General features: G+C 37.4%; 2 protein-coding genes across 2 annotated transcripts; one reads left to right on the top strand and one right to left on the bottom strand.

Moving 5' to 3' along the window:
- Positions 1-207: 207 nt before the first annotated feature.
- Positions 208-11,500, top strand: LOC110684921 (DNA polymerase zeta processivity subunit-like). Its single transcript, XM_021861356.1, has 5 exons — positions 208-968; positions 1,197-1,309; positions 1,805-1,994; positions 2,143-2,374; positions 11,030-11,500. The coding sequence occupies exons 1-4, from the start codon at positions 878-880 to the stop codon at positions 2,331-2,333; spliced, it is 585 nt and encodes a 194-aa protein (XP_021717048.1). The 5' UTR covers positions 208-877; the 3' UTR covers positions 2,334-2,374; positions 11,030-11,500.
- A 1,976-nt stretch (positions 11,501-13,476) lies between these two features.
- Positions 13,477-17,858, bottom strand: LOC110684920 (elongation factor 2-like). The gene is made up of 4 exons (XM_021861355.1): positions 17,706-17,858; positions 17,011-17,072; positions 16,825-16,912; positions 13,477-16,176 (listed from the first exon to the last, which is right to left on the bottom strand). The coding sequence occupies exons 2-4, from the start codon at positions 17,011-17,013 to the stop codon at positions 13,736-13,738; spliced, it is 2,532 nt and encodes an 843-aa protein (XP_021717047.1). The 5' UTR covers positions 17,014-17,072; positions 17,706-17,858; the 3' UTR covers positions 13,477-13,735.
- Between the last annotated feature and the right edge of the window lie 4,324 nt (positions 17,859-22,182).

The raw sequence follows: 22,182 nt of genomic DNA, 5'->3' as shown, positions 1-22,182 counted from the left end.
ATTATTATGATTATTATTATTATAATTAAATGTTATTATTATTATTATTATTATTATCATTGTTGTAATAAGAGCTTAAAAGAATGAAATTGACTTTATATCATTAGCAATATCATTAGACATAAACTGAATTGAACAGAAATGAACTAAACTGAACTGAACTGATTATAGCTAAAATGAACAGAATTGAAAATAAACGTATGGGAATAGGACCTAAGCCTTTGTTGTTTATACTATTTTACTTCGTAGATCAATGGGGGCCAGCCCGTGTTGTTGGTACACAAACATCAAAAGTAATTTATTTTTGGGTTTTTCTAAGCTATGCCCCTAAGGCAGTCGAGATTCTAAGGTGTACCCATGCTTTTTCAAATTTCTTAATTGTGCCCCTCAACTCACTACCATTAAATGAATGGTACCCTCCTTGGGACTTCCACGTCACCTAAAGTTAACTATAAATTTAATAAAAAAATGATAAAAGATAAGGAAATGATACGAGAAAGAAATATTAACCACAACAACCCTAATAATGAAAACTAAAGCCACGAAATCACACTCTCAATTAACTTTTAAATAACTAATAAGGGTACATTTTAGTATTGATAAGAAGTTGAAAGGCACGGCTTAAAAATTTGAAAAAGCATGGGTACACCCTTAGAAACTCAACTATGGGTATAGCTTAGAAAAATTCTTTTTTTTTTTTTTTTTTTTGGAAAGAAAAAATCAAAAGTAATTAGAATTGAAAGAAAATGAATAGAGAGAAAGAGTCAAAGAGAAGACATTGATTCACAATGGTTAGACTTTAGAGGTTGAAGAAGAGCCGCAGTATGCCAACGGTTTTGGGGAGTGATAAGAGAAGCCATTGATTTTAGCACGAAAAATGGACCCCAAATATATAGCTCGAATTCTGGTAGATTTTCTGGAAGTGGCCATTACTTCCATTGTTCTCCACAAAGGTGTTTACCCTACTGGTACGTTGTCCAAGAAATGAGTTTACTTAACTAGGATATTTGTTTCAGTAATTAATCACATTCTTCTGAATATGAGTTTATTTTATGTGAATGAATTTGTAATATGTATTATGTGGAATGATGGTTTAATTTATGTGAATGCATTTGTAATCTGTATTATGTGGAATGATGGTTTAATTTGTATGGTATTTAAGTCTTTTCTTTTCGTGGTTATGTTGATTGATATAGGAGCATTCGAAAGACGAAGATACTTAAATATGGTGGTTCATAAAGCAAAGCATCCTGAACTGCAAGACTACATTCACTCTGCTGTTAATGGACTCTTTCCTTTCCTTGAAAAGGTTTCTTTCTGATTTCATGTACTATTTCCGTAACATATTATGTGCAACTTTTGAATTTTTTTAATATCACAAATAATTCCCAAAAGTTGCACATAATATTATGTAACGGAGATAGTATTCACTTTGCCTTTGACGGCTGTTTGATAGGTGGCCTAAATAATTGGAATGAGAATGAATTTGTATGAAAATTTGTAAGGAAAATCAAAGTTCATCCTCATGATGATGCTAGTACAACCCCAAATTGTCCATTTTTCTATATAAATTTTCATTAGTAACTCCTCCCCAAGTGGTAATGGATGGTAATAAAAATCACGATGAAAACACATGCTTGAGGATGAATTGCGTTACAATGTCAATTTCCTTCCTAATTTGCTCTTCAAGTCCATTCCAATTATCACCATTTATTACCTGCTACCAAACAGGCCATTTGAAAAAGTATGTGTCTGTGTGAATACAACATCATTAAGTCAGTAACTGAGCCTATCTGCATTTTAGGGATTTGTTGACAGAGTAGCAGTTATATTCTTTGATTTCAAGGGCAATCCATTGGAAAGATATAATTTCAAGCTTCAAGTGAATCAATCTTATGGATCGAATGTGGAAGAAGATGACCTTGAATTCTCTCTTAGATCATTTCTTGTCAAGCTCTCTTTGTCTAAGGACCTTGTTAGGGTTCTCCCTGGGGGTATGAGTTGAGAAGTCTGCCTGCCTATATATAAGTGTCAATGCTCTTTTACTTCAGAAACTCAAAATTCCTACAGTTTATTTACTTAAATTTCATTGTCTTTTTGGCTAGGAATTTTTCTTTTATCTCTAATCTTTTTTGGGTCCAGATTGCAGGTGGGAAGTAACCGCTTTTTTCCGTTCTGAAGCTCAGATTAGTGCAAGCAATGATCTGGAGCTATGGATACCAACAGACACAAAGCAATGGCAGAAAGCTCCACTGATAACTCCTATAAAGTCCATGAGTTCTGAACCTCTAGGTTTACAGTTGTATATGGAGCATCCTGCTTTGCCTGAGTAAGAAGGTTGATTAATCTAGTTCTACTTCTAATCATTATTACGGTAAATGTTCTAACCTTTTCCAACTTTTTTAAAACCGCCAGAGGCAAAGTTTCTAATCTTATGTACTGTATTAGTGTTGTATGAATGTGAAATATTGGTACACTGTTTGCATTTATCAACACTAATTCTGGTCATGATGGTCAGACATCTCCTGTCAGTTTGTCATTAAAGAGAACCCGGTTCTTATGAGTATGTGTCAGGGAAATAAGCTCCAAGGGCCTATTATTATATAGGTAGAAGAAATAAAATAATCATTGAGATGTGAATCTGGTTAAATCGTTAAATTAGCTTAGGTTGAGTGAAATCGTAAATCTTTAATGATCTAAAAATGTAAAGTAATAAATCGCCGACTTTTCCTTTCTATGGGTAATGTGAAACAAGCTTTGAGAAGCGTAGAAAATATACAGAAAAAACTGTTGTAGGCACCTCATTCTTATGAGAATTTGGGGTCCTTTTAGTTCAAGTTGCCACAAAGAAGGTGCATGTATGCAATCAACAATCTGTGAAACATAATACCTGAAACAGGACTACAAAATAATACTGCAACAAATGAAAATGAGGGGGTAACGCTGGATTGAACTGGATTAAATTGGTCACTCTCAATAGTATTGAAATAACTTCCCTGAGCAATAAATAAAGAGCCATAAGAATTGTAAAAATTAAGTACATCAGTATGAACTGAAATTAATGTGCATTGGATTCTTCTAAGTGATAACACAATCTTTTTAACCAAGGAACAGAGGTAGAACAAGCCAAGTCAAAAGAACTTTAAGGTTGTGACAAGGTGCAACAGAAAGCTAGAGTTACTAGACACCAGAGAGCAGAGACCACCCAAACTGAATTGAAGCGCTAGAATAAGGATATATGAGAATTTCGATCCTTTAGACCATGCTCATACTGGAATATGCCTTGGTTTGTTTAAGAGGCAACAAAGGTGTAAAATTAAGCTAGGATACAACTACTTGAGTTAAAACTGGAAGTGGAGAAAATGGAAGAAGTGGATGAGATTTATGATTGATAAGGAAAATATCTTAAAGAAGAGTTCAGAAAAAACCCATATTCCCTCTACACATCAGGCAGGCCTTGTTACCACAATCTCAACAAGCTGGAAGATTTAGCTTACAACCTGGAACTCGAAGTACAGGTCCATGCAGAAAGAAGAGAAGCTGCTAACTATAGAGGCATCCATCAAGCTTTTTGTAGGTCCTTACATTCAGTCTTAAGGAAGCTTTGGCTGCTAAATTCTGACAGCACTTGCTGGAAGTTGAATTATCACTGCACTAGCTAACTGCGGATTCTTAGCAAACCAACCACGTCTTGAAAAAGGAGAACCAGTTTATCTAAAGGAGAAAGCTTAGTAAACAGTCAAAGCAAACCCAACTAAATTAAAAACCATGCATTTTAATATTCTCATAAATCATAATGATATTTTGGTTAGCTACCTTGGAATTTTGGGTTCATCTGTTGTAGGGAGTCTAGCCATAATTAAGTTAGGGGAAATATAAATAGGAACCTGGTAAAAGAGGTTGGAATCGATAGTACTCTTTACAGTAGAGAGTGATTCTTATAGAACCTCGTTTATAGGCATAGAACCAGTACAGTTATTAGTTCGGATGCATTACACTTGAGAGTGATTCTCTTCTTTAGGATTGAGCTATCAATGCTACTAGTTAGTCTAGTGTGCGAAAAGCTATAGCTGTATCCTTAGGGGACTCAAGCTTCAGGTGTGAAAATGCTCAATCCCTACCTGATGTTTAATAATGTAAGCACCTAGTAATCTAGCTACTGCAGTCTGTGAGAAGTGAAGGCAAACTAAACGCCGGTACATAGCTAGTATGTGAATTAGTCTATCCATTGTGTCACTTGATTAGCCTAACTCTTAAACTGTAGGGTTTCAGACTTAACCTTCTTGCACGTCTTAGTGTCTACTTTGTTAAGCTAGTCCACGTAAGATAAATCCTTGAATCCAATATTGAGTGATAGGCTTTTTCAAGCTTCAATGGTTCCAATAGCCTAGGGATGACAATAAATCGTGTTTGGATTAGGTGTTGCGTCACAACTCTTGCCATCTGCTTCACCTTTTTTATCCTCCAACTGCTTAAATCCTTCATCCATACCCGTCCATTCATCATCCATGGATGAATTTTGTGATTTATGGGTGATAAAAGTAATAAAACATGACTTGAAATAAATTCCAACAAATGTTTGTTTCACAAATAAACAATTTTAAGAAGTAGCACATATATCTAGATAGCAACCAAAATTCCAAAGAAGTTTTTTATATATATAGATATATATATATATATATATATATATATATATATATATATATATATATATATATATATATATATATATTTATATATATATATATATATATATATATATATTCAAATGAGCCTTATGCGTAACACTGATGGACATTAGTACATAAATTTTATCAAGTTTAACAATGCATACCATTTACTATATTGACTAGTCATTTCACTTAACTTCTTAATTGCCTAATGGAAATGGTTAATGGTATTCTTCTACATTATAAAAGGCTGGTGATAACTAGGTGATGGATAATACTTTCTCTGTTCCACAAATATTGCAATAATTACCACTTTAGAAAATTTCACAAATATTGCAACAATTACCACTTTAGGAAATTTCACTAAATTGTAACATTTTTCTATTTGCACATGTTTTCTCTCTTTACCTCTCCTCATCACATGGATCTCTAGCTTTATTCCTCTTTATCTCTCTCCTCTTCTTAAAATCCGTTTTCCATCCCTATATTGCAATATATAGGGAGTGGATGAAGTAATATGATGTACACCATCACTAGATTCCGACCTGATCGTAACCTGCTTCTCATTTACTTATGTCACTAGGAATTAGCATGTTTACAGCACCCTAAAAATTGCAGAAAATAAGAAGAAAAATGGTGATCATATTGATAAGATGAAATTACACTAATTCAAATGATTATTGCACTTTCGAGAGGTGGATGCTCTCTAAGTACGAGCTTTCGAGAGGCACACTCTCTCCTAATAACAAACCTCAAAATATTCAACTTGTCCTTATTCTTCCTAATGAGCCGTTTTATGGGAAATTCCCCCTAACAAACCTCTAACTTATTCCCTAAGTTACTATTTATAGACTATGACTTACATGCCCTCCCCTAATGAAGAGCTCAAATCAGGGGCCAAAAATGATGGTGAGTGGTTGTAGATATGATAATTTCTGCGACAGCTGATTGGATGGCCAAGGCGGTGGTGAGTTTACCTATGGAGAAGCAAAGTCAGTGGTAGCCCTTTTAGAATGGCTTGTGGAATGTAATTTCCAAAAGATCCCGAATGATGCTTGAGTATGGTAGAAGCTTTATTGACTTGGGAAAGAAGACAACTCTAGAAGATGATGCTAGTAAGGGCAATATGGTAAAAGACAAGGGTTGTAACAAAATGATGATAGCTCGGGTCACGTGCATCCAAAAAAGGTGAATTAAGAGCGAGCAACCAAGCAAATCCAATTAAAATTGGTGAAGTGATGTTAGAGTCAAGACCCACTTATTTTAAGTCCTATTATTCTTTTGAAAGTGAAAGACAAGCAGTTAAGCTTATTGACAATAGACCCATTTTACAGCCCTACATATCAACCTCCATTATCCTAACCCTCTTTATGACAGAGCACACCTTCTGATAATCTATTAATTAGCCCCAACGTTCTCACCCATTCGTCTAGCCCACAATATTCCAACTTTGACTCTAAACACTCCATCCAGCGAGGACTATTGTCTAGAGCTGTCAAAAATTAACCCGACCCGAAATACCGACCCAAACCCGATTATTAATCGACCCGTAATACCGACCCTAACCCGATTATTAACCGACCCGTCTGAACCCGGAAAAAATGGTGACCCAGACCTGACTGACCGACCTGAAACCAACCGTAGACCCGAGTTAACCTGAGAATTTGAGACCCAAACCCGAACATGACTGACCTGGACCCGAATATAATTCATAAATTATTAACCTAAACCGAACCTGACCTGAACCAAAATTGACCCAAACCCGTTTTAACCCGCCAAAACCCGAATTTAACCCGACCTATTACTAACCCGACTTGAATTCATCCCGACTTGTTTCTTACCCAAACCGAATTTAACCTGATACTAACCCGACTCGAAATTCAACCCAATCTGTTACAAATCCAACCCGAAATCAACTTGACTTGTGATTGACCTGACCCAAAATCAACTCAAATTATTATTTTATACATCTTTATTATTGTAGATATTGACTATCTAAATAAAGGTATATGCTATATACATTATAATCTACTTGTAAAGTCATAACTTGGTAAGGCTAAAACTACACTATGTTAATATTGAAAGTATTTTGTCTTTACTTGAACCGAACCTGCAAATTATTGACTTGAACCGAACCCGAATTGAACCCAAGAATGACCCGACTTGGAAATGACCCGACCTGAATATAACCCGCAAATTATTGACTTGAACCGAACCCGACTTAAACCCGAGAATGACCCGACCTGATTATAACTCGTAAATTATTGACTTAAAACTGAACCCGAGAATGACCATAACTCGTTTTTACCGTGAAAACCCGAATTAAATCCGACCTATTATTCACCCGATCCGAATGTAACCCGGCCTAAATCCGACCCAAACCCGATAAGATGTATGACCCGACATCACCCGACTCAATCATGACCTAACCCGAATCTGACCCACATAGGTTACGACATTAACCCAAATTACCTGACTCGAGTTGACCCGACCCTTAGCCGACCCAAACCCTACTCGTTCACCCGAATTGACAGCTATACTGTTGTTCATCCTTTAGGCCACAAACCAATCTATTATGCCTCCAACTCTACCATCCTACTTCTATCATCATTCCATAGCAAGTCCTAGAAAAAAAATATATAGCTCAACCATTGAAGGATGAGCAAAACCTCACTGTTCAGGAGCCTTATGACAAGCTAAGCAAGTGTGACAGTGATCATATCAGTGCTTCCAGTCTCAGGAATCAAGTGCTGACTACTATCCACCTTGAGGACAAGGTGAAAGTTTGGGCAACAGGTAATGCAAGGAATCAATATTTAGGGGAGGGCATGTTAGTCATAATCTATTAATAGTAACTTCGGGAATAAGCTAGAGTTTCGTTAGGGGGGATTTTTTATAAATAGGCCTCATTAGGAAGAATAAGAAAATGTTGAATATTGTGAGGTTTGTTATAAGAAGAGAGTGAGCCTCTCGATAACTCATACTTAGAGAGCATCAATCTCTCGAAAGTTGAATCATCATTCGAATTAGTGTCATTTTTAGTGTTGTAAACATGCTTATTCCTAGCACATCCATTTAGAAATGGCATCCTTACTATAGATTGTTACAATATTTCACGCTTGGTTACTATAGACTGTTACAATATTTCACGCTTGGTTATATGGTTTTTTCGCTCTAATTTAAATTTAGTGGGTTGGCTCACCCAAGCCAATAAAATCATGATATTTGAGTCTTTAAGATTGTGAGCTATGTTTAGTTACAATTACAAAATTCTTGTATAATCAAAACAGGACTTTAAAGAAGAGAATTACTCTCAAGATGCTAAAGACCTATACTAACTAGCAAGATTCTTGCATGATTAGAACACCAGGAAGGAGCTTAATTCATCCATGAAGAAATTTCTTTGTAAATATTAAAAATTGAATAGCCTCAGTGGCTTTATTACAATTTCTAGTAACTTGCTAGGTAAGAAAAACCATAAATGTTGTGGTTGACCTCTGGCTGTGGTGAAATGTTTAGGCTGCCTGGTTATTAGACTAGATGAGTTTGTTCTTTGTTGCAGATATAGTGCAACTCCATGCTATTTTACTAAGTGAATAGGTAGATTTTATGGCTCAGTACACAGTTTTTAAACTTCCTTGTCTTGGATAAATCAGGTAAGCACTAAGCAAACAGATCCCCATTTGAAGTCAGTGGAATATTGAACATCCAGAGAAATTATCAGCTGGATAGCATTGGAGCAAGTGAGGATGATTACCTTATTTACCCTAAACAATTTACTGAACCTAAGACTCAAAAGAATTTTGGTAGGAAGGTCAATCCCATAAGAAGACCCTTACATGAGTGTTTAGAACTTTAGACCTCTATTAAACACGAAAGTTTGAGCAGTTTTTCTGTTGTGCCTTCAATAATTATCTAAAACATTGATATCTCATGATTGTATCATCATAAGTGCATGGAGGAAGAAATATCACTTTATTACATGTTATTCCTAATTAATCATTCACTTTGTCCAAAACTCTTAGGCACTCTCAAATTAAACAAGTTAAGACCCAACCTTTGAACTTTTGAAGAAGAATTTTTTATTTATTTTTTCAGGAATTTCTAACCTTAAAGTTTGTTGGTCATATTGCGGAAAGAATTCGCTTTCATGTGAAGCTTGGGGTTGACAAAGTACTTTCCTAGTCAAGGCCAAACCCCTGCCTTCATTAGAAGGTATAATCATATCCTACATCTTTCCTATTCCTCCACAGAGGTCCCATTTTCCTCTAGAAAGCATGCTTTCTAAAGCGTTCATATCCCCCTCGTAACAATGAGTTCCAACTCCCTAGTGTGGCATAACGACCAGCTAGAAGGATGCAAATAAGGACTCTGTAAAGGAGAAACATCAAAACCTCAATTGGAAAGATGAAATCTTCTTTAAACACTTTAGTCAACTAAAGCTCATTATCTGTATTTTTAATCACCTTTAAATAATCAAACCCCACTATTTTCTGTTTTAGATTCTCCTTTAATCATCCCTAACCCCCCCTTTTTTTTTTTATTCAACTCCGCCTGTGGGTTAGTGACATTAGTGTAAAACTTTGTCACATCGCTTGATATGAGCCACAATGATAGAGAGACATGAGAGTATTGTTAGGATTGGTGACCTCATAGGAAGTCTTCATGTTGTTGGTTCATGTAGCCAACCCCTTTTATGGAATTAAGGCATTCAAGTAAGATAGAGGGTGATTATCTTACTTTTTTTCACCTTGCTTAACATTTCAACATGTGTGCAAAAGGCAAATGTGACTTTTATTTGGGGAATGAGAGAGTGTGATACATCTATAAAAAAGGAAGTTGTCTTAGGACTTGTTCTCTTCAACTTATTTCAAATACTTATTATTTATTCCTTAATAAATTCAGATCAAACCAGTAGACTAGAAACATTATCAAAACTTTTAATTATTATTTACTTATTGCGAAATATCGTGAATTGTCTATTAAATAAAATTTTATGAAAAGTTTCGTAATGAGATGAACCTAACAAGATCCATTTTGATAATGTTTTTCTTTTTGGATTAAATTAAAATGCGGTTAAAGTTTAGTTAAATTATTAAATCACATCAGATTAGATTAGATAACGAAAATTCAGATTTGACCTTAATAAAAAGATTAAAAACAATTAGATCTCCTTAATTCAGGTGAAGAGAACAAGTTCTTAGCCTTTACTTTAAATTGAACTGCAGTGATATCTACATCAGCTCCTACTTCATATACTTTCTCCTCAAGCATGTCTGAGGAAACAGCTGCTACAAATTCATCCTTAAGCTTTTCCTGGGCTGCTGCCATCTCAAGCACTTATTCCCTGGCTTCAGCAAGTTGAACATCAAAAGCTCTGCTCAGCCCTTTAAATGTTCACTATTACCATGTCATCTGCTCAATTCCAATTTTTACTTCCTAGATTCAATTTTCAACTTGGTAATATTGTCTTTGAATTTTTGAGTCGTGCAGATAATCATTCAGGTTTGAATTTATGACACTTTCAGAACTCACTCACATACTTCACCTTTAACTCAAAGAGTGGCATGTTGGAAAGGGTTTCATAACAGGTTTGGGTTAGTCCACTATTCGAGCATTATTATAAATTCATCTTGTAGCTATTGATAGGTTATAGACCAACATTACAACTTTTAGACAGAAAACCCAAGTAATCGACTGATTGTTTAGTATCAGCTAGAACAATCAGCATGGTTGTAGCAGCTTGTTTTGATAGGCGTTGAAACCAGCCATGAAGATCTGGTGGTTTTTTATTGCTGGCAGCAAGTAGATGTTTAATTTTTAAGATGTAGAAAGATATAGATTAGTGTACAACGTATAATAACTTGTAATTGTTAATGGAGGTGATTAAAAATCACTAAACTCACTAAGGATGATCTTGGATTGGTAGAGCACTTGTGTTATTATCAAACTGATAGAGAATGAACTCAACCTGTCTGATTTTTTTCAAATGACAGCATATGTGAGACTGTGTATGGCTTAAAGTGTAAAGAATCCCAACTTCTAAATTACAGACAGTGTCGTACAAGTAGTTCATTTTTTTATTATTAGAATACCCAAATGATTAATTTCAGTTTTCTAAACTTTAATACTAGCAAGTTTGTGTCATGAAGGAGAGACAAATTTTGAGAGTTTTGTAATAAGAGTACAGAATATTTGGTATGAAATAAACAAACTTACAAAAGCATACATATTAGTGATGCTACTCCATTCATGCTTCGTCATCCCTTGTTTTAAAAATATTTATTTATTTATTTATTTTTATTCAGTGCTCTTAACACATATGCTTGAAAATATTGTTGTTGGTAAAATAATGACAGGCTACCAGAAAGTTGGATCAACTCCGAAGAACAATGCATAAGCCAGTCATTACACCTTTGATTACCTTTGATTGAGTCATTAGCGTCTGAGCATCAATGGCTGGTTGTTAATCCATGTATGTTTATCCCATCGAAGAACAGAAGCCGTCTACACATTGGGTGTTTGTTGTATCATTGGCCCAGTCATGTATGAGTAGTCAGGATATTTAGAGTATGTATGAGTAGTCACTCCTTAATTGGCATGAATAGGTGGTTTTTTCTAGGTGGTTTTTCCTGATTGATACTGCGACTAAAGTCTTGAAGTCTTGGTTGTTATAATATGTCGTTGCAGCCTCTACACGTTATTGTGCAGTTACTGCCTGTATACTGATTTTTTTTTTTTTAATACAAAAGAGTAAGCATACAAAACACGAGACTACTACTTATCTCTAGTCATACTTGCTAGATTTTGTGTAGTCTTACACAACATACAACTACTACAACAAATTAACAATGCTGAAAATTAGAAATACAAACACATAAACTATTGTTAAGCTTCTTCTTTGGATGATCGAAGAGATTTCCGAACGTACCACCCTTCCTCTTCATACCGGCATGAAAACTAGATTTAATGATAGGCTAGGCATAATTAGGTTACGGACACTTGCTTTGTTTCCGAATTCTTCCTCTAACTCTCCTCTTTTGATGATTGAGGGTGTTGGTCATGGCTTCGGAGAAGCTTTTCCTCCTTGATTTGCTCGAGTTCAGATGAAGGATGACTGATGCTTTGCCTAGGAGCCAGCAGACTACTATATTTCACTTCATGACCATGAACTTGATACACATCCTTGTTGTAAGGAATTTCATGAGGCGAGTGAACATGCTCTATTTTCTCATTAACAAAGGCACTTTCATTACAATTGATTGATGATGACTTGTTTTGATTGATGTCATCATCTGGAAACACACTCAAAGTTGGTATCGAGTGAGAGACCACTGCTTCCCTCAAACTATGTTTGTGGGGGGTCTCCATCATGATATGAATTTTTGGGGTGAAGGTATGTACCTTCAATATTAACAATGAATGTGGTTGATGGAGTCACAACTCTTTCCCTTGCCTCAACTTATCTATATCTGCAAAAGCAATTCTCAAGCAAGAAGATGGATTTTTTCGATTGACGAACGCCACCATAAAACTGCGAGGGCCAGAATTTGAACACCACCTTGAAATTTAGCCTTTCAAGTTGTCAATATCCATGGGATCTCTATCTCCCATATTATATGACCCATGGCTACCATTACAATAGTCTTTGGTAGCTTCAACTTCCGGCTTATCACAAATAGCCTCCACATTCTTCTCTTCCTTAGAACTTTCCATTCTTTTCATTTTCTTTTCATTGACTGTGCTTCTCTGATCCTCAACCTTATCTCTTCACCATTAAGATTCCTAAGTACAACATTCTCCAATCTTGCCAATTCCTTCCTCATTTCCTTGTTTGTTGGTTCAATCTCTTTTGCTGATTTAAAATCATCATACGCCCTTTCTAAAAATCCCGACTTCTCCAACGCTAATGCTCTTCTAAACATAGCCTTCAAATTATTCTTACTAGCCTCCAAAACCAAAGAACAAAAAGAATTGGCAACACTAAATTTATTTAGCTTCATTGCGCTTGCTGCAATATACAAATGAAGACATAGCAAGCTCCTTCAACTCAGGACTAAACTCACGCATCTGAGGGTCATCACTAATAGCACAAATTATAACACACAAGCAGAATTAAAATCCTTCAATTTGAGCAAAGAGTTTGTTTTCTTTTTCATATCAAACACATACGAAATAGCCCCTTCTGGACTACTAGTATTCTCAAACATCTCCTCAACATCAATGTCATCTTCCTCCATTATCTAAGTGATGGAGCATTATCCCTCCTAAACTCAAATGCACCCCCAAACCTAAAATCTAAAAACAGAGACCAAGGAAACTAACACAAACAGTAAGCTTAATGCCTCAGGGATTCACTGGTTCTGACATCCCCTCGCGCTACATTGCTTAAGCTCTTCAACCCATGATACAGCAGACAATAAGTTTAATGCCTCAGGTACTGTTCTGACAACCCATCACGCTATGTATCAGGAGCATTAGAAACTAAACCAACTTTCCAGTTCTATTTCACTTCCTGGAAAAGAGCATAAGCATCTTTGTGAACAAAGGGAGTGTTACCTCTGGAATTGCACTTCATTCAGCCTCATACAATAACAAAAACAGAGCATAAAATCTTGCCGCATATTTGGTCTCTGTAATCAGACTAATACTGAGGAGAGAGGACACTCAATTTACTAAATGCCTGTGGTGAATAATCAAATTATTCTTACATGCAAATTGCATAATCTGCAACTGTAACATAAAAAGTGAGCAGGCTAAGCAGCAACGATATACACGATAGGAAACAGCAGTACAACACAGGCAATGAAAATAAACCAAATACCAAAGACATCTCAATTACCCAAAGTAAGCGCAAACTCATTACATTTAAGAACTGGCAAAGAGACTACAGAGGTAGATGTTCATTTAGTAGACCAACTACCAACAAAATTGCAACGTCAAAAAAAAAAAGGGGAGAACATCCCAGACATAAGAAAACAGTGTACTTGGACAATGTAACCAACAAGTGAATCCATAAATTGTATTCACCAAAAAAAACTACCAAGTGTAACTTCAAGAAGTCCTCAAAGCTTGTCCTCAAACTCAGAAAGTGGGGTAATTGCTTCCTTCAATCCCTTCCTCTTACGGATGTTTGCAACAAGGGCTGAAGCTTGTGATGTTGGGTCCAGAGGATCCTGAGTCATTATTTCCCAATGATCAAACACACACTGTGGGAAAGCTTGACCAGAGGTTGCAGCTCTCAAAGTACTTGAAAATCCGAAGGACTCAACGACAGGAAGGTAAGCCTTGATGTTGTAGAGTGGGGTACCAGGTCGCTGCATTTCCTCAAACACATGTCCACGTTTCTGGTTAAGAACACTGTAGATACCACCAAGAGCTTGTTCAGGAGCTTGGATCTCAACAAGATAGATGGGCTCCATCAGCCTGGGCTTGGCAGTCAGCTGGGAAGCGTACATGACTCTCCTAGCGGTTGGAATAACCTGCCCACCTCCTCTGTGGATGGCGTCAGCATGGAGAACCACATCACAAACCTCAAAGCAGATACCTCTCATGTTTTCTTCAGCCAAAGCACCTTCTTTTGAAGCCCACTGGAAACCAGCAACAACAGAGTCCTTAATTTCATTGAGATACTGGACTCCCTTACACATATCAACCACCATGTTGGGACCAGTAGTTTCTGGACCAAAACACCAGATCTTCTTAGCAAGATCCTTGTCCCAGCCAAATTCCTCGGCCAAGATCTTGGAACGAACCTTGGGATCATCTCTTGGGCCAATTCTCCCTTCATCAATGGCCTCAGCAAGCCCATCTTCCATTGGACGGGCTTCCATGTATAAACGGTTGTGCTTATTGGGAGACTTGCTCATCACGGTGCGGCTTGACTTCTCAAGTACAGTCTCACGGAAGGAAACAACAGGGTCAGACTTGGTGATTTCAGCCCCACCCATGAAGTCATCTTGCAAATCCTTCAAACAGATCTCCAGATGGAGTTCACCAGCACCAGCAATGATGTGTTCTCCAGATTCTGTAATGCTACAAAGAACCATAGGATCAGACTTTGCCAGACGCTTCAGACCTTCAACAAGCTTGGGAAGATCAGACGCAACCTTACACTGCACAGCAACACGGACAACGGGTGAAACAGAGAACTTCATGGCTCGGATTGGGTGAGCATCCACTTCCTTCTCATTTGTAAGTGTGGCATTCTTTGTGATAAACTGATCCAAACCAACCATAGCAACAGTGTTCCCACATGGAACATCCTCAACAGTTTCCTGCCTCTTTCCCATCCAAATGACAGTTCTCTGGACATTCTTAACATAAAGATCTTTCTTCTCACCAGGAATATAGTTAGGTCCCATAATCCTAACCTTCATACCAGTTGACACTTTTCCCGCAAAGACACGACCAAAAGCAAAGAATCTACCCTTGTCAGGTGCAGGAATCATTTTTGATACATAGAGCATCAAAGGTCCCTCAGGGTCACAGTTCCTGATGGCAGTGGCGTACACGTCATCCATGGGCCCCTCGTACAAGTTCTCCACACGATATCTCTGAGCCGTTGCAGGTGACGGCAAATGATAGATCATCATTTCAAGCAAAGCACTGCTAGCTGGGAGCCAAGTCTGCATGACACGCTTCATCAATGCCTTACCCATCAATTCTTTCTCGTCACCCTTCAACTGGACTCCAAGCTTCGTCAACATGGGCCACAGTTTATCCTTCTGATCGTTCATGCAAGTAGCAATGACCTGCTTGATAGGCTCATAGCAAAATTGAACAAAACCACGTTTACATGTAGCTGTCCCAGTGTTCTTGGTGGTCCACTTCTTGGTGGCTGGGTCAAAAAAGTTCTCACCCCAGAGACGTTCCATCATCTTAGATTCATCAACACCGAACTTAGATGCATACATCTTAGCAAAGTTGGACAAAGTAAATGCCCACCCATGGAGACCAGCTGAGAAAGCAACTGTTCCCTTCTCAGGGTAAACTTGGACATCACCCAGAAGGGGATCTTCATAGGTAGCCATAATGACATTAGCATTCTCAATAACCTTCTGGAATGTTGTGTAAGCCTCCTCTCCGTCAACCTGGAGCTCAAGGAAGCAACGGTCCATCTTATTAACAGTAAGAACAGGCCTGATCCTCTCACCAAGAGCCTGGCGAAGGACAGTCTCAGTCTGGACACATACACCCTCAATACAGTCAACCACAACAAGGGCTCCATCAGTGATACGGAGAGCAGCAGTAACCTCTGATGAGAAGTCAACGTGCCCAGGGGAATCAATAAGATTGATCAGATAGTCATTGCCGTCACGTTCTCCCTTGAATGCACTCAAAGCTGCATCTGTCATCTCATAGTACAGAGAAATTCCAGTGGACTTGATGGTAATACCACGTTCAGCTTCATCTGCACGAGTGTCAGTCATACGTACATCACCAGCAACTTCCTGGGCAATGATACCAGCAGCAGCCACCAAAGAATCGGTGAGGGTTGATTTTCCTGAAAATAAGTATTAAGCAAAGAGTGTAAGGGTACAATGTTATCATGACAAAAAATGCATCAACAATGTGCTCAGTTTGATACAGATATGACATCATTACCAAACATATCAACAATTTAAGCGGAGTACATATTTTTTTGAACTTAATAATAAACTTGATGACAATAAAAATAAACAGGAAAATAACAAGGACTTGCAACAAACACATGAGCAAAGCATCTCATTTTGTTTTCATTATCTCTTTTGCATCCTAGAAGATTTGCGTCCTAGAAGAAAGCAAATATTAAGAATCTTCACAACATAACATTATGGCAAAATTCCATCCCAATTCAAGACAAACATGAGACAGTTACAAATACATCAACATTTCAGCAGTTGCATATTTTTTGAGCTTATGAACAACTTAATGGCACCTACAGAAGTAACCAGCATGATATTACACAAGAACTTGCAACAAACACTTTTAAGTATTAAACAAAACATAAGAAAAGACAGAACATTTCATAAAATTCAATGCAGAAATGATAACATATCATCTCACAATTTAGCAGCATGCTAGCAAAATTTCAAGCATGATAAACCTCACAGAACCAATAGAATTACTAAGCAGAAAAATAACATAACAATATCTGAATATGATTCATTACCGTGATCAACGTGGGCAATGACAGACATATTACGAATATTATGCTTGCAGTCCATAATCCTGCGGAGCTCATCGGCTGTAAACTTCACCTGCAAACACAAAAATATTATTTATGAAGTCAATACATCAACAACTCAATCAACCAACTACTTAGCTACGACAGGCTACAGAAAACAAGTAGACATACCATTTTCGCTACTCTTAAAAATCACTGGCAATTCGTCAATATGGAATTCTCCTATTCAAACCCTGCACATCAATTTTAAGGGTCAGACTAAGATGAAAAATGACAAAACAGCTACTATACCATCAATGTCAAAATTAATCTAAACACAATTCCAAATGATACAAAATAGCATCTAACTATATAAGCCTCAAATTGCTAGAAATTAACAAGATCCCAGACTATTTAAAATGTTTTCATAAAAATTTATGTGTGTAAGAAAAATATATAACTGCAACAGAAATTCCAGATCCAAAAAATTTCAACATCAAACCGAGATTCATAACATTTCAACCTCAAATCCAGATTCATAAACAAAAAATTCCATCATCATAACTAAAAAGTTTTTAAAAAAAATGTAAATCAAATCATGAAATCAAGCTATAAAATTAAAGAAAGTTTACTATCCAACAAAAATCATAACCAAAAACTTCAATAGATATTTCATGCAACACTCAATCCAAAAATTTAACTCCAAAGCTAAAATCACTTTAAATCAGCAAGTAACTAATACAAAAGCAATCAAATAAGCTCAAAAGCAGATAATCCAATTTCAAAGCAAACAAACCAAAAATACAATAAAAAACAACAATCAATACACCATAACAACAGCTTCATCATGAACAATGGAGGAGAGAGACGAAGATTCCGAAGGTTACCTGAGAAGAAGAAGAGAAATGCCGCCTACTAGAAGGCTGTTTAGGGTTTGTTGGCGATCCAAAGGAGGGGAGAAAATAAAATGAAGAGGAAAAAGAAGAGATAGAATTGTGAAACAGCTGCTATTATATTGCCGGGTAGTGTGCACTAGTGGGGGTGAACAAAACCCTAGCCTTTACCGGATGCTCAAGGGTCGGATATTCCTGCCTACTTGACGATATTTTATTATGACAGGGTAGTGGGCGTAATGTATGCAATAATTTTAAACATTATTTAGCGCGTTTTATGTGCGGCTAATCGGCAAGTTATATTATGTGACCGCTATTAACATAATAAATTAACCCCTTATTCACTCACTTTGGATCCTGACCTTTGGTCGGCTTCTTCATCGTCCTTCGGATCCGATTCATTGTGAGTAGGGGCAAAGACGAACTCTTCATTGTCTGATTCCTCTAAGATCCCATCACTGGGAGTGGTGGAGGCACTGGAGAAGAACATGTTTGCTCATCTGACATCTCATACTTCCCATCCGGGGTGATCTCATTAGCAGGCACTTCCATAGTGCGCCTTCTCCTTGGCTTGGTAGCCATCTTTTAACCCTCGCTATTGTGTCTTGTAGAAACAAAGAGACGGTGGGATTCAGTGATGAGAAAAGCAGGTCCATACATCCAAAGACGGCACCCCCAGTCCTAGACTCAGCCGTACTAGGAGACCGGCTGACAATTGTCTTAGGATGTGCTGTGTGTGTTGATGGTGAATCCATTTATTGAAAAACTATAAACACAAATGGGAAAAAGTTTGAAAGAACAAAAAAGAGGAAAGACTGTTGTTTAAAGTAAAAATACCCCTTACACGTGGTCCAATCCCGTAGTGACACGTGGCCCAATCAGAAGGTGACACGTGTCCCTATGGGAAGATGACACGTGTCAAGTTTAAGGAGATCACCTGGAATGAGAGAAAAGAACCTTCCTTACATCAGAGGCCCAAATCCCAAAGATACTGCAAAATGCCGCAAAACGGCGCCCCCGTCTAACATGTGTCGTCAGCCGATTGCTCAACCAATCAGGGCATAGAAATTTAGGGTACAAACCCTAAATGGGCACAATTTCCCACCCCTATAAATATCTCAATCATTATGATGGGAGGGGTGGATTGTGACGTAACATTAAATAGAGCACTAAATAGCTCCAACTTCTCTCTACTTTCTCTCTCTAATTTTACTCCGTTTTCAAATCTCTAACTTGATCGTCGGAGGCGGATCTCGGATAAACCGGAACTCCATTGTTTTGCAGGTGTCCGAGTCTCATTGCCAACAAAGCGTGACCAGTATTCCGAGGGATTCCAAAAAACCCCGAAACATTTGGCGCAGTCCGTGGGGATACTCGTTTGTAATGGCAATAGATGGTCACTATACGCGTCGTTCGAAGTGCGCCTACGTAAAAGCATGTGGTGAATATGCTTGGCACTCATAGGAAGTGGGAATTGACATAATACGATTAGGGACAAATAAAGTAGGGAGCTGCCAACAAGTTTTTAAGGAACTTGTAAACCGTTCACGGATCAAAAAAAAGGCAACCACGATAAAGGGACAACTAAAGGCAACAACGATTGACCCGTGAAGGTTACACCCCATTCATAATCCATGAGATTACTAACTCCATATGGTTCGGAACCACGAAAGGAGGATCGGGGATGATGGTACGAAGTGAGTCATGGAGTCACATTCGCCCGTATTGGCCTCTACTCGATTCTTATTGTAAAAAGTGATTCTTGCGATCTTAAAGGCATACAAACAAAATATTCAATTTGATCCAAACTATTATTAAGCTAAATTGATGAATCTTTATGCAACATATAATTCTAAAATATTTGTGATCACTTGAATTAAACATCAAGATTAAAAGGAACCTAAACCGGTCGTCCAAATTATCTTATTAGACGTGATTTTCAATTACATATTCCCTTTAAACATGCAATATGGTGATCAATAAATAATAAAATAAACATTAATATTGGAAGCAATTCAACAATAATACTAACAATATAAAATGAGGAAGCCCCAGTTAATCAATTTGATAAACAAAATTTGTTTATCAAATGGCAAAATGGTAAATAAAACAACATAAATGCCCAGTCATCATGGCATTTTCGTAAATATATCAACAATAGTGGGACCCAAATTTACTAAAAAGTTGTTGATTTATTTACAATTTTGTCATTTGATAAACAAATTTTGTTTATCATATTGATAAACTTGGATTTTCTCATATAAAATCGTTAGAAAAATAATAGAAATAAAAGGAACATAATTTTACTTTAATTCTGTTTGCTTGCAACTACAAAATAATAAACGAGTTAGTAACTTCAAGGAAATAATAATAAAACAATAATTAAATTAAATTAAATAAAGTAGAGTTGATTTGGGGCCAAACCCTCAAACAGTTCTACCTTTCACGCCTTAGCTTAAGGACAGAACCACGAGTAAAGTATGGACTCCTGGGAGTGCTTGAAGAAGGAATTTTGAAAGAAGAAGGGTAGGCTTTTAGGCTAGAGCATAGAAGAGAGAAAAATAGAGAATTAATTTATGCCCCGTACATCAGAAATGAGGGGGTATTTATAGAAAAAATGTGCTGAGGGAACACACGAAACCCTAAAAAAATATACCGCGACACGGCAAAATGTACCGTGACACGGGAAATCCCACCGTCATACGGGAAACATTCCAATGACACGGTGTGCTTTTGTGTGACGCGGGAAATATTTAGTTAACGGGGGAGAAAACGCATTAAGGGTTTACGCGGAAAGAACACGGAAACCCCCGTATCACAGCAGGTGTCCCGTGTCACGGGGACCCCACCGTTAGACGGGACTATTGCCGTGACGCGGGAGTTTTCAGTCCGCTTTTCCGTCTAAATTCATTTTTAACCCTAATTTCGTTCAACATTTTAAGTGCCGATTGATAATTTCGGGCCATTTTATGATTTTATTATTATTTGGGCTAAAATAAATAAAAAGTTTAGGAAAAAAATAAATAATAAAACAATAAAATAAAAAATGTTTGGGCTAAAATTAAATAATAAGACAGTAAAATAAGTTTGGGCTGAAATTAAAACTATGTTTTGACCAAACATCAAGACTGATCCATGGACTATTCAAAAATTGAATTTAATTAAATACGATTTTTTAAGCACTCTTGGGATTAAATACTGAACCCGACCAATAGTGGCGGTGAAAGGTTGTTCATCATCGGGTTTGGTTTTGGGGAGACATTTTTAGGTGTCTACAGAAGCCCCCACTTTGACCGAGTTTGTAGAAACGTTAGTTTCGAAAACGATAGTCAAAGTAGTCGATAGGGATGGAGAATGATTTAAGACGTTCGGTGATCCTAAATCACTCTGTATACGCCGATACCTGCAGAAAAATGTTAATTCCACATATAAAAGAGTAAAAGGATAGAATACGTATCTGGCACCAGTGTATCGGTGATAAATAAGTTTGGCAGCTTCCTACCCTTGAAGGAATCCACCGGATGACGTTCGTTGAAACGCTTTCCATGCCTGAGGAAAGCCGACTGAGGAATTTGGTAGCTTTCTAAGCCTGAAGAAACCTACCGTATGATACTTTCCATGCCTAAGGAAAGTCGACGTATGAATTTGGTGTCATTCTATGCTTGAAGAAATCCACCGATAATGCTTTCCATGCTTGAGGAAAGCCGACTTGGCGGTTTTCTATACTTGAAGAAAAATCCACCAATAACGCTTTCCATGCTTGAGGAAAGCCGACTTGGCGGTTTTCTATACTTGAAGAAAAATCCACCAATAACGCTTTCCATGCTTGAGGAAAGCCGACTTGGCGGTTTTCTATACTTGAAGAAAAATCCACTGATAACGCTTTCCATGCTTGAGGAAAGCCGACAACTACTATAATCGCTGAAATTTGCAAGTGAATGATGGTTCGATTATCTCCGAAAGTGGGCAACAGATGATTCACACCTTCAAGTCGACTATCCGACCATATTAGGTGTTTAAAATGTCGGCAAATTGACTTTGACGCTTAATGGGGGAAAAATAGTAATTTTGATACCCTTTAAACGTCAGTTAAAATTTTCCGCGTAATTTACTGAAAAACTAATTGTCCAATTTGTGCGGAACATTGTCCAATTTTGGTCAAACTGCCAGGAATATTCGCTGTCAGCTTCAAGGAGTGTGCAGGACACGCATGAGTCCACCGTGTCACGAAAAATATATCTCGCAACACGGCAAGTAATCCCGTGACGCGGCATAATATCCCGAGGCGCGAGATTTTTGTGGCTGCAAAAATGGTCAAAAGCTCGATTTTTGCGTTTTTGACCAGCTAAAATACAGTGGGCCACGTGGGGTTCTCCCGCAAAACGGAGTGCATCCCGTCAGACGGTGAGATTCCCGTGTCGCGGGAATTCGTCCTTGTTCAGAATTCCCACTCGCCACGCACGTGGGGTCA

The sequence above is a fragment of the Chenopodium quinoa genome, unplaced genomic scaffold (genome assembly GCF_001683475.1).
Source record: "Chenopodium quinoa cultivar QQ74 unplaced genomic scaffold, ASM168347v1, whole genome shotgun sequence".
NCBI lineage: Eukaryota > Viridiplantae > Streptophyta > Magnoliopsida > Caryophyllales > Amaranthaceae > Chenopodium > Chenopodium quinoa.
This window is presented reverse-complemented; position numbering and strand designations above follow the sequence as displayed.